Source organism: Oryzias latipes, chromosome 6 (assembly GCF_053564925.1).
Source record: "Oryzias latipes strain Hd-rR chromosome 6, Olatipes_Hd-rR_3.1".
Lineage (NCBI taxonomy): Eukaryota > Metazoa > Chordata > Actinopteri > Beloniformes > Adrianichthyidae > Oryzias > Oryzias latipes.
Window position 1 is genome coordinate 33,251,707 of NC_136242.1, and position 12,630 is coordinate 33,264,336.

The window sequence follows — 12,630 nt, forward strand, 5'->3', positions numbered from 1 at the left end:
AAATGAGGCAAAACAACTGTGGAAAAAGGGGGAGTGAACAGACGGACAAAACAAAAACTCTGTTAGGAGGGAAGCGGGAAATCGTGTTCATGCACGAGGAGTCATCATGCGGTTGCAGTTTCTTTACAAACAAACCCAAAAAAACCAACCAGAAATGAGTAAAGACAAAGATTTTCAGAATAAAAGCATACCGGACCAAAGCCTCTGACCAATTTCTTAATATAAACAGCTACAGCTAAAAGCATTATGTCCATCTTTTATATTTGTCCTTATTCGATAAATAAGTTCAATTCAACAATAATTGAACTTTTTCGTTTTTGTGAGCATCCTGTGAATCGGTTTAGTGCCGTTAGTTCCCACAATCATCTTCAAAGCGTCCACTGCACTCCGTTCTCTGGCGGCTGCAGGAATACCTGTCTGAGGGCGTCAGAGGGGCAGCGGGGGGAATCGGGGGGACTCTGGGCTCGGGCCAGATGCCAACGCTCCATGAAAAACCGCGAGGGTTTTTTCTTGGGCTCCAACAGACAGAGGGAGAAAAATAAACCCTTAGAGGAGAAGCCAAAGACCTCAAGCACTTTTTTCTGCCAGTTTCATCTTTTACTTTGGTGAATAATTGGAAAAGAAAATCTCTCAGAAATGTTAAACGTTTTGTCCTGAAGTGACCGTCATTTCAAGGCTTCAGAAGAATCTGATGACACGTTTCAGGGTTTTTTTTTGCGTAGGGGCGGGACTTATATGTGTTAAATAGCAACAACCTCTAGAGGGCGCTGTAGGTGAGTCACAGCGCAGCTCAGTCTGCCGCCAGGCTTGACGGAAGTGTATGGAAGTTTTTCTGTGGCATAACTGAAAATAAAAGTCAATACCAGAAATGCTTTTTCCTTTTCACAGTGTAACCGCCTCAAACATAAAATTACAAATCAATCCTCCAAAATGCTTTTTCATTTTCTTCTTCAACACCGCTCATTCTGTGGATTCCATTCACGTTTTCACCGTGCGAAAAGTGTCGAATGATTCAACTCCAGTCGGCATTTCCAGAAGGGAAAATGAAATTCCATTTTCCTTATCATTTTAATGAAGTGACAGAGGCGTTGAGGGGCGGATTGCTTTTTCTTTTTTTTTCCCTCTTTTGAGTCAACAAATGCAGCATTTATGGTATTGACTTTTATTTAATGATGCTACAGAAATGCATCCATAGATGTTTACCAAAGCAGTCGTTTCTGCAAAGCCCATTCATTTCTGATAATTCACACCACGTTAGGCATTTCATCATGTAAAGATGAAAAATCAAAAGAATTAAGAACGAATGTTGAATTCCTAAACCTGCCGTGGGGGGGGGCATTCACCTCGGGTCTGGCGGGTTTACCCTCCAACATAGAGGCCAACTGTTCGGCCCTCTCCTGAATACTGAGCACATAAACGGGCATCTGGCCAGAGTCCAGGGGCTTTGCTGGATCCTGCAGACAAACGACGGACTCCATCACCACAGGAAGTCGGTTCAACGTGAAAAACCACACAAACTCAGAGCAATGCTGGTTTATTCATCACTGCCTTTAAATCTGTGCAAGCCCCAGATTTGAACTAAGTGTCAGCAACTCTTTTGGAAAAATGAAATGAACGGAAGTTATGGGATCAGTGAAAAGTCTCGGAAGACGTCACCAAACCTTTGTGGAGGCATCAGGAGAGGACGGCGGAGATTCATGCCTCGGGACGAGAACCACTGCTCTAAAAAGAACCGCGACGGCTTTTTAGAGGAGAGGAATGAGTGGAACAGGGAGTTCGAGCCGCCGATTCTCTACAAACGTGCGCGCAGCATCCGCAGCATCACCTTTGGCTCTTAAGGCGCTCGAGCCTCTGCTTTACCACAGGGCCGAGGATCCGACGCCTCTCCTCCTGCCAAAGGAGCTGAGGTGAGGCTCACAGATGACGGATCGGCGTCTGACGTTTTACCAGGTTCTGATGCGATCCATCGGCGCCCTAGAGTCAGACGCCTCCGAAAAAGTTTCCTCAAAGATGGAAGGAAAGACGATCTTTTTTGCTCCTTTTCTGCTCTCGAACAAACAGGCTTTTTGACTTTTTGTCATCCGTTAACCTGCTTGTTGTGCAGAAGCTCCGCCCCATGAGATTATCCAGAAGCGACGCCGGCTGGAACGACACGGACTAACGGAACGCCGATTCTAACCGGACAGAAGGAAGAGGGTGACACACAGATGGACGGATGTGGGGAGAGGAAGAGGAGTAAAGAGACAGAGCGTCACCTCGGAGTGCAGAGAGAGCGAGGAGGTGGAGGAGGAAGAGGGGAGCAGAATGGTTTTCTTTGGGCAGCTCCGAGAGCTCAAGCCGGACTCTTGGTCTGCAACAGTTCTGGCCTTGAGAGACGAACAGCAGGGGGGGAAAAAAATGTTCAGCAGGAGAGATGGAGGAAGAAAAACACTCAGAAAGATGCACTGACCTTAAAAAAATGAAGATTATTCAGACGACAATGGAACAACAATGCAAACGTAAAAAATCCAGCTGATCTAGTGAGGATTAGAGCCGGGTCTCACTGACAAATGACTCCATTTAGGACATTTTTATTCAAAATCTTTGTTTGGTAACAAATAACTATTTTACCATAAATTTAAAATAAACATATGTGGATTTTTAAATAATAAACATTTTAATTCTTACAATAAAAAATATTGGAAATGACTGCTATTTAAATGACATCAATGGAAAATCATTCCATGGATGCATAAAATCCATTTTTATTTATTGTCAATTGTTTAAACCCAGCTCTAATGAGGATGGTCAGGTTTGGTAGGGCGCCTCTTTCCTTTCATACTTACTGCTACCTAAAGCAAACACACATGAGGTCAGTGATCTAAAAGAAAAGGATCTGCACTCTTCTGCACAGGAAGTAGAAAAGAAAACAAAGAAAAAGTTCACAGGAAGAGAAAAAACACGACTGGAGCTCAGCAGGAAGTGGAATTTCACATGAATGTCTAAGCTGGTTTTTCCACAAAAAGGCAAAAATAAATCTGTGAACGTGAGAAATGATTGATGGACGGCAAGCCTTCGGCGAGAAAAACGTCGATTACAAAAACGGACAGGAGGCAACGACAAGGAAACTGTTACCGTCATGAAAAGACGCAAAACAAAAAGGTTGTTTAAAGCAAAGCATTTACAAGGGAAAAAACTGATTTATGTAATTAAAATCCTGCTTTTATTACATTTGAAATCCTGAAGTTCACACCAGGAAAACCGTCCGGCTGGAAAAAGCCTCACAGTTCCCGATGTGCGAGCGCTGAATTTTATTTTGAAAATGTTACCGTATGTTTTCCTCTTGTGGTCTCAAAGGATTTCAAATTTCAGAAGAATCAGAAAACATATATTGAAAATCATGCTTTTATTTTGAAAGTTTTGTGCCGTCTGCGGTTTTTGGATCTATGGTAACATCATTTTAAATTGTAAAGTTCTATCTACCCGTCTGTCCGACGCCACACAAAGGTCCAACGACCACAAACGGATCTCACTTTTTGGGAAACGTGTCGACAAACAGACGCAACTGACAGAAGAAGTGCGTTTATTTCCCATGATCCTCTTCTCTGTGACTCCAGAGCTTCTGTGGCATCTAGGCGGGCTTCTAGAGCTAACTAGGCGTGAAAGGGTGGGGGGTGGGGGGGGGGGGTGGACTATCAGCCAGTACCTGTCCGTCCGGACCGTACCTGTTCCCCCGCGTGGGGGAGTGTCTGACACCTGACCATTTCTTTGTAGCGGAAGCTCAGCTGCTCCTGCTGCTGCGTCCGCCTCTGAAGCAGACAGGAAGAGCGTGACCGTTCGACCCCCCCACCCACCACAAGCGTTAGAGGGCGGAGCTAACGGTCAGTCCTCTGAGAGGACGAGCTTTACCTTCCTCCACGCCGGGACGGGCGCCAGGCGCACCGGCTCGCTCGCGGGGACTCGCGGCGGGGAGGGGGGCGAAAGGCGGTCCAGATTGGGAAGGGAGTCCCCCTTTGTGGCGAGGAAGAGATGGAGCAGAAAAGATGGAGCCGTGGGAAGAACAGGACAGGCGGATGCTACGTTCACACCGTTCAGGCCAAAAGCCGAAACACGTCCACGTTTCCAGGACGCTCCGTTTACGTTGTGTTTAAGTCCGTTTGGGGCTCTTCCTACAAAAACGCAACTGGAAGGTTGGATTTTGAACGACCAGTGACTCGGATTTGCACGTGACACCTGGACGGCGTCCTTTTCAGTTCACGGAGGGGCCAGACGTTTGAAAATCGATTATGAACCTTTTTTAGTTTGTGCCCGGCTCTACGTCCTTCATGTATGGGAAAGAAAAAGCCTGGAGCAAGATTGGTGAGGTGTGCACAGCTGCACAAACGTGCGCGAGTGTCGGATAGCGACCGACCGGTGTGGACGCCGTACACGTTCAGAAACCCGCGTTCAGCTCGCCCTTGAACGCCCATCACGTGCCGGGTGTGAACGCAGCATCAGAGTTGCGCTTCTGCAGAAAAGGTTGGGAAGCTGGTGAACAGCATGAAAACATGAGGAGGGAACACAAATGGGGTTCATGCATGAAAATGGTGATAAACTGTAAATATGAAACCCTTCTAAAGGGTTTATAAACCCAGAAGGTCCCACTGAACAGCCAGCAGATGCCCCCCCTGCTACCCCAACGCAGCCGAACAACAAACCTTTGTTTTACCGGTTTACCATTCTGAGCTTACACCATGTTCCGGGTGAATACTGGATTCTGATTGGCTGCTGGGTGTGCATTAGAAAGTGATAACGCAAAAGTAGTTCCGGTCACATAGCTTAAATGTTCTGTTTCACTGCACTGGCTTCTTCAAAACAAACTTTATCTTCATCATGTGGACGAAAACAGGCGGGAAGAGGTGAACTTTCTCTCTGATCTGATGCTTTATTTATCACATCATGATCATCAGCATAGATATCGCTTCATATCACCAGACCTTGACTGCACAACACACCGCACCACGTAACAAAAAGTCCACTTTTGTGAAAAAAGCGATCCAAACCGTAAAGACAATGAGAATAAAGGCCTAAAAAGTGGTTAATATTTATTTCTTTAGTAAGTAACCATGGTATAGGCGGGTTAACGGCCTTCAAAGTGTGCATTATCAGCATTCATTTCTGATAATGCACACTTTGTCGGCCGCTAACCCTTGCTTGACTCGTGAAGTTCATGCAGAATCAGCGCCGAGGCTCACTCCACTCTTTCATTCAGAACCACAGTTTGTGGAATCTCTGCTTCCAGGCTCACCTGTCCCCCCCCCCCCCCGTGTTCCCGCTGCTCACCTGTCTCTTCAGTCCGGCAGGTTGGGCGGGGGCGTTCTCCTCGAACTTGGCCAGCAGCTGGGTGGCCATGACCTTCACTTTGTTGTTGTTGTTGCCCCCGGCGGAGGAGTCGATCCTTCTCTCTGACAGGCCGGCGGGGACGGGCGGCCGCTCGTCGTGGGCGGGCCTGCAGGCGTCTTCCTGCGGAGAGCAGCAGAAACAGCCCCGTCAGCGCATCGCCGCTGCTGTCACGTGGACAAAGCGCCGCGCGTGGATGCTCCTCACGTCTTCAGACTGACTCGTCTTCCTTCTTTTCCCGGAACCGTCGGCCTCCTTCTCCTTTTTGTCCTGTCGACAGAGCAGTCAGGAGATCTTCATTCTCTAAACACAGCAGCTCCAAACGTTGGAAGACGGTCCGGCACTGATCCGGAACTCACTTTGGGGTTCCGTTTCCTGGAGATGGCGATGCTCTGACCCAGTTTGCTGAAGAAGGATATGGGGGATTTGGTGGTTGCGACCAGTGCGGCCCGCTCCTCCGGACTCAGGTTTTGGTTGTCTGAGGTTTTCAAACACAACAGACGCCGTTAACCAGACGCTTTTATGATCACCAGACCAGCGGTCCCCAACCCGTACCGGACAGGCAGGCAGTTGGTACCGGGCCACAAAACACAATCTACATCCATTTTTCCCCGTTTAATTTCGAATCTGGTTCAGAATGAAGTTTTATCTTGGAAATCTACTGGATTCTCTCGGCCACATCCGACTCCTTCTTGACGCACGCCGGGTCACTTGGTGGAAAATCCACCCGCCGCTTTCTGTGAGCGACCGTTCCAACCGCTAAATTGAAACCCAAAAACTGGCAAAGTTAAAAAAAAAGCCTTTAGAGAGTTTCATTTGGCAGAGAGCCTTGGACTTCAAAATAAAAGAAATCCACGTTTAACAAACAAAAACCAGGAGTATTTGCTCCAAATTTGGATTTATTATAACAGTTGATCCCCACAGACATCAATAATAATGCAGAATATTCATCAACCAGCTGACTAATCTTATGAGGATGCTGCTGATAAAGTTTCAAAAACGGGGGATCCACGTTTGGTAATATATTTAGAAAGTGAGTGACCGTTTTCCTTGTATTTGTCCGCCTCAATAGTCAGAAATAGTCAACATTTTTAGGTTACGAGAAACTCTTGATCATATTTTAATGGTTTCTACATGAAATCTAAAAAATGTAAAGCAGCTGCAGATACTTTACAGAGGATGAAGATAAACTTTACCCTGAAAAGTTAAACAGGTAGCCTAATATTAAAAAAACACGGCCGTCCATTTGAGCCTCAAACAGGCGGCTAGATGGAGATAATAAACCGCTCTGCGGCCTGAAAACGGGTGGAGACCACTTTGGACAGCCGCACAGACAGCGTCTTACCTCCAGGTGGCACTGTGTCCTTAAACATCTCATAAAACTGGCTGAGGTACATGACCATGGACAGCTTGTCTGGCTCCACCACAGAAGACATCTCCTTGCCGGTCATGCATGGACAGATGCCAAATTCCCTCTCAGCCACGTCAAACGCCAACTGGTTGTTCCTCTCCTGGTCTCGCTCGTCCAGAGAGTCGAAGTCGCTGCAGAGAAGAAAAAGAGCAGCAGAGTGTTTACAGAAACACACAAAAAAAGAAAGAAATGCGTGTCTGTGAAACACAGTTATCCTGAATACTGTTCGGCTTCCAGGATGAACGTCTGAGTGCCGAAGCGCCTCAGAACCCCGGATGACTTTGTTTCAGCTCTACCACTCTTCCTACACAAACTAGCCACACGTTCAATCCCCAAATCCAAACCAAGAGGTTTGTCCGGGAAATGCCGCCACATGCATCACTCTTCAGGTTTCTGCGTCGTCTGCAGGGAAAATGCCTCCGATTCTGACTGAACTGGCTTTTAAAAACAAAAACAAAACAGAGAGGGGTCTGGATCCAAACAGAAACTCTCTGGGTCGAGTTCTAACAAAAACACCACACGATGGCAGCAAAAAAAAAAAAAAAAAATGATTCGCATGAGATAAATCCTTCATTGAAACGCTCAGTCAGCAGTTTGGACCAACGTCAGAACAGCAGAATTAACGCTTTGATGCCTGAAATCATCTCCAGCTATGAAATCAAACCTTATGCTTACGCTGGCGTGTCGATTCTACATTAAGGTCAATGTGGTTTGATGCTTATTTGAACCGATGAACACAGACGTCAGCTTGTGACAAAAATATCAAAGATCTCCTGCAAAAGTCATGATGCTGCAGCTGCAATCACTGCCATCCATCCATCCATCCATCCATCCATCAATCATCCATCCATCCGTTTCCCAGCATCAAACATTAGCTGTGTTTCCATGGACAAAAGTAATCAGAATGAACACCGGATCAGAATAAAGGTGCGTCGTGTAAACACGCCGTTCTGAATAATCTGAACCAATCAGACTCATTCGGATCAAAGTTTCTTTCCAATGGAGATAGTTGGGTTATAACGATTGTTGATCCGATCGTGGTCCAAGTAAACACTTTATCCTGAACGTGGGTCACTACTGTGCTGGTTTAGGTCATGCATAGACGGGTGTGGCGCTCCAGACGTACGCCTGATGCCGTCGTACGGTGTCCGTACGCCGCCCTCTAGTCGCCGGCGAGGTGCAAGTGCATTCTTCCCCTAAACCTCCCCCTGCGTGTCGTTGAAGTGTTCACTACGACCTGCGGCCTGCAGCACGTCCTATTCTTTCCCTGAGCGGTCTACGACCTTCTGACCCGCAGACAGCCCGTTTCCCCAGATAGGGGCAGTTGTGACGAAACCAAAGGGTTGAATCCTCACATGAGATCGGGCCGGTATCTGTGGATGAGCGCGCACAGCGCCAGCCCGCTCTTCCAGGACATGGTGAGGTCTTTCACGCTGACGTTCTTGTAGCCCTCCGTCTGCCTCTGGCACCAGTTCAGCAGCTTACTGGACCGAGCGATGGACTCTGGAAAAGAAAAGAGCCAATGAGGAGAGAGGAATCCAGCGTCGGCTCGGCCACAGACGTCTCCTAGATTGGGACGGGCGGCTCTGAGGATTAGGGTGGACATGAAAAAAAGCATCTGGTGTTAATGTGAACCTAAAGCAGACGTTTAGAGGTCAACAACTTTACGATATAAAACCACATGAAAGGTTAGAGGGGGATGCCTTAAAAGTCCAAAACAGCCGAGGAGCTCAAACAGCTGTCGTCATTCCTCAGTCCCTTAGTCTTCGTTAGATCGAGAACATTCAGGAATTTGGACGCAATGCTGTTGAAAAGATCCGGTCAACCCATGCGGTTGGGCTTCATGTTACCTTGCGACTCCTCGTCAAGCAGGTAATCGTCTAAAATGAAAATACAAAGGCGACACATGAGGTCTGTCCCACCCAAACGGGAAGCCTGGCCGCTTTTCCCCTCAGCGCTGCGGATGTCGTTGTGGGATTACGGCGAGGGGGTACCAACCGTTGCGGGACAGCTTGGGCGTTGACGAGTTGATGACGTTCTCGATTTCGATGCGGATCTCCCTGGGGATTTCCTCGCCCGTGTTGACGAGGTGCCGCACCTGCAAGCGCCAGAGTGAGTTCTCGCGTCGAGCAGAAACATCGCCGTGGTTACATCGACTGTATGTGAGAACTGGACCCAGTGGTTCCGACATCACCCATAGAAAATTCCGGCTCCAACCAAATCAAGTCAATTTAGTCCCCATTTTTTGGCAAACCAAAAACTATTAATAAGCCGCGATTGGTCCGGCTTGTTTCTATGGCAACCAATCTCTTCAATCAGGCTTGTTTGAAGTCCACACCCCTCCCACTTGAAAGTGGGCACAGAAGAACATTTCAATCTTTGATAGTATGGTTTGATAGTAGGTTTTTTTTCACATTTATTGATTCTTTACTAAACTCTACATTCTTTCGACTGCCGTAACATTTCAACCGTTTGACATTATTCCAATCGATTCTGAAGCGCAGAAAAGCAGCCTCGCGCTAAAATGAAGAAGGTGCAGAGTTTACGCTGTCGGGGAGAAAAGCAGCTTTTATGCAACACTTTGTTAGGAAAGCCTTTTGGTGCAAAGCCGCCTTTCTCTATCTATTTACCTATCTATCCATCCATCTACAGTATAGAGCATGCTAGCAATCCAACTAATATTTTACAGTATGACAGTCTTTTGTACACGTTGTCATTTTTTAAAATGTATTATAAAATTCCACTCTGATCATTTTCTGATCCATTTTCAAAGCGGTCCCAGTTCTCTTTTAATCATAACAACGCCATTTTTAGACAGAATCCACACTAAAAACCTGTGTCGCTTTCGAGGACATAGTTTCTGCAGAGCGGCTGGAGTTTGTCAGAAATTCACCTCTGAGTTGTGGTCGGAGTCGTTGGCGCAGAGTAAGCCCGGCCTCATTTCCCATTGGTTTACATGCTCTCCTGCTAGCTTACGGCCCCTCATAACCTAAGATTAGCGGTGCCTCAAAAACGGTGAGCGATATCAGATCCCGATTCACGCTCAGACCAGAAAAACAAAGACGTTCATTGATCTATTGGTCTGCAGGTGGATGATCAGGATGGGGGCGGAGCTTGGAGCTTGTGCGTCACAGATTGTAAAAGTTACATCACAATTATGATCTTTTTTAAACTGCATTTCTATTTAATCTGCTTCTTATTCACAAACATTTGAATAAATAAACATTTTTCCACCTTACTGTTTGCCCTCCATCATCATCTGTTTGGAGCCACTCAGTCCAGTTCTCATATACAGTCGATGGTCCTGACTCATACTCACCTGGCTGGGCTTGAGGAAGTTGAGGCTGACGTTGGGGTAGCGTGTGGTGGGATCCAAACTGTAATGGCTGAAGTTTTTGCTGACGTTCTCTGGCGTGGTCTGCGGCAGAAGTCGGTAAATGCTCTCCCTGAAGAACAGTCGTTTTCAAAAGCAGCGCATTAACAAATCGTTACCGCGCTCTCAGCGCACACAAAACACTGGAGCCGCATGGCATCCGCCCTCTTATACCATTAGTGCTGCAGAGGTGGGACTCAGAGGAACTGAAGGCACATTTCCTAGTACAGCACTTAGAGATAACAGGGTGTGTCTAAAGAGAGATTATGCATGCATGCATGTGCGTGTGCACGAGTGTGGAAATATGAGTGCAACAACAACTCGGACCTCAGAGTGTATCAGTGTTTCCACGCGCTCACCTCTCAGCCAGAACCTCTAGAGGACTTTTTCCCTGCGCCCAGCTCCTCGCCATCCAGGCGGAATCCATGGCTGCCAGGAAACCGCGGGCGATGCCGGTGCCCATGGGCCAGAACGGCTGCAGATGAAAGCAGGATTCAGGCACCGAATAGGGTCAAACAAAACAGAAACAGGCGGGACCCGCTCACCTCTAAGAGGCTGTCGCCCACCAACGCCACCAGCAGCTTGTGGCCGTTGCGCTGCCGCACCATGGCGGCGTTTTCCGACGCGTACATGCAGGTGAAGTCGAACATGGCGACATCCGGCTGGCCGTAATGGTTGATGGCAAAGTCCAGCGTAGGCAGCTGATGGTTGGTGGAGAAATCTGCCGCCTCACGGGCGTAAGACAGCAAGGCGGCCTGGTCGACGTTGGCTCTGGACAGCAGAAGCTCTGTGTCGGCATAATCCTGCAGGACCAACGGCGGGAAAACGGTCAGCTAAGGCGGTCAAGACGTATGCAGTAGTACTGACCAAAACAATGCATCACGGCATGTCCAATCCAATTTGTTCATTTCTTTGACTGCAACCAGTTTGATGTGTAAATAAGAAAACAAACCCAAAAAGAAAATATTGCTGAAGTCTGCTTTCACAGGAAAACTGATGCCGGTAGTGATTCTTTATCTGAACTATTCACCCCTCAACAAGCTCGACACATTTCTCAGGGTCTCTGACCAAAAACCAGGAGCAGCAATATTCCCATTTACAGAAAGGAGGAAACGCTCAGCTGTTCCACTACAGAAAGGAAAGAAGATGATTGACAAACGTAGTTCTGTGTGCCGACAGGTCACAAATAAAAGGCCTCATTTCCCGCCCAAAAATGCTCTTTAAAAAAAAGGAATTCCTAAAGTCTCCTTTAATAAGTCTTTCATTATTACCTCAGATTTCTAAATATGTTATTTAAATCTTGTTTTACTAATCAATTTTGTTTTACTAATGAATGAATTGTTTCTTAGTGTTTTACTGTTGTTTATTCTATTTTCTTTATTCGTTTTATTCCTGTGCGTTTGTGCGTGCATTAAAGACAACTTCATTGTTGTAAAAACGACAATAAACGATTCTTCTCCTCCTAACCCAGTGTTTTTTAACCGGTGTGCCGTGTGAAATGACCCATTCACTGATCTAAAAACATTTTTCCATCTCCAGGATATCAGCTCTGTGTTCATCCAAACTGATAAAACACTGAAGAGTTAGAATATGAAAGATCATAAAATACTTTTTTCTTTGTGTTTATTTGATTCTATTAAAGACATTTTGATAAGAATGACGGTACCGCTGTTTTTGGGAAAGTCCCGCCCCTTTAACTGTCTCCAATAATCATTCTTGGAGGCTTAATCACATGTCATCAGTCTGACCAATCAGAAGTGGTTAAAGTCTTCACTTCCTTGTTCTGATTCTGCTCATAAAGTCTCTCAGTTCCAACAAAAATACCAGCTAAAGCTCGTCTTTAGCGGTGTAGCTTTCCACAGAATGTGGTGTCAGACCGTGGAACAAGTGAACAAAACAATGAAGCTCAGAGATGCTAGTCTGTCTGACATCACTACATCTCCCATGATGCATTGTGTTAAAGTGACAGCTTCTCTGCTCTACAATGAGTCTTCCCTGTTAAACGTCTTGAAACCACAATGAACACACATCAAACAGTTTATAAATCTTCTTGATGACATCAGAGGTCAACAGTTTAGTTCTCCTTCCAGGTTTGTGTTTCTTAGCAGACAAACATCCCAGAGTTTGGTCCAAGTCATCTTTACAACTGAAACACTTTTATAATAACGTCTGGATTATTTTAGGTGTTTAAACTTAAGAAGAAGTAATAACAACATTTAAGAAACAGGATTAAGGTGAAGTGCCCAACAGACACAATTAAACTAAATTGAAACAATTTAATCATCTAAAATGAAATAAAACATTTTTGTTTAAGTTTTCAAAGACTTTAGAAAAACTAATAAAACTTCAACATGTTCACTTTTTGTGTAGCTACAGAAAATATAAATATGTTTGTTTTTTGTGTAAAATTTATCAAACATATTGTTCCAAAATTATAGTTACTTTTGAACTAACATTGAAAAACATGTTTAAAAATGATTCATTATTT

The 12,630-nt window shown here is 45.9% G+C and overlaps 1 protein-coding gene across 23 annotated transcripts in view; it reads right to left on the bottom strand.

The window, feature by feature from the left end:
- mical3a (microtubule associated monooxygenase, calponin and LIM domain containing 3a) overlaps positions 1-12,630 on the bottom strand; it is an 83,953-nt gene that overhangs the window by 26,581 nt on the left and 44,742 nt on the right. For 10 of the 23 annotated variants that reach the window (XM_078949084.1, XM_078949078.1, XM_078949076.1 and 7 more), the window contains exons 8-16: positions 10,688-10,945; positions 10,502-10,617; positions 10,089-10,215; positions 8,768-8,867; positions 8,125-8,272; positions 6,704-6,900; positions 5,718-5,836; positions 5,566-5,628; positions 5,302-5,481 (exon numbers count right to left, since the gene is read on the bottom strand). In XM_078949084.1, coding sequence (XP_078805210.1) covers positions 5,302-5,481; positions 5,566-5,628; positions 5,718-5,836; positions 6,704-6,900; positions 8,125-8,272; positions 8,768-8,867; positions 10,089-10,215; positions 10,502-10,617; positions 10,688-10,945 — 1,308 coding nt within the window. Of the gene's footprint in view, positions 1-413; positions 516-1,343; positions 1,455-2,255; positions 2,367-3,704; positions 3,789-3,888; positions 3,991-5,301; positions 5,482-5,565; positions 5,629-5,717; positions 5,837-6,703; positions 6,901-8,124; positions 8,273-8,619; positions 8,650-8,767; positions 8,868-10,088; positions 10,216-10,501; positions 10,618-10,687; positions 10,946-12,630 lie in introns of all 23 variants that reach the window. The other 13 variants (XM_078949080.1, XM_078949079.1, XM_078949083.1 and 10 more) reach the window with 8 other exon arrangements.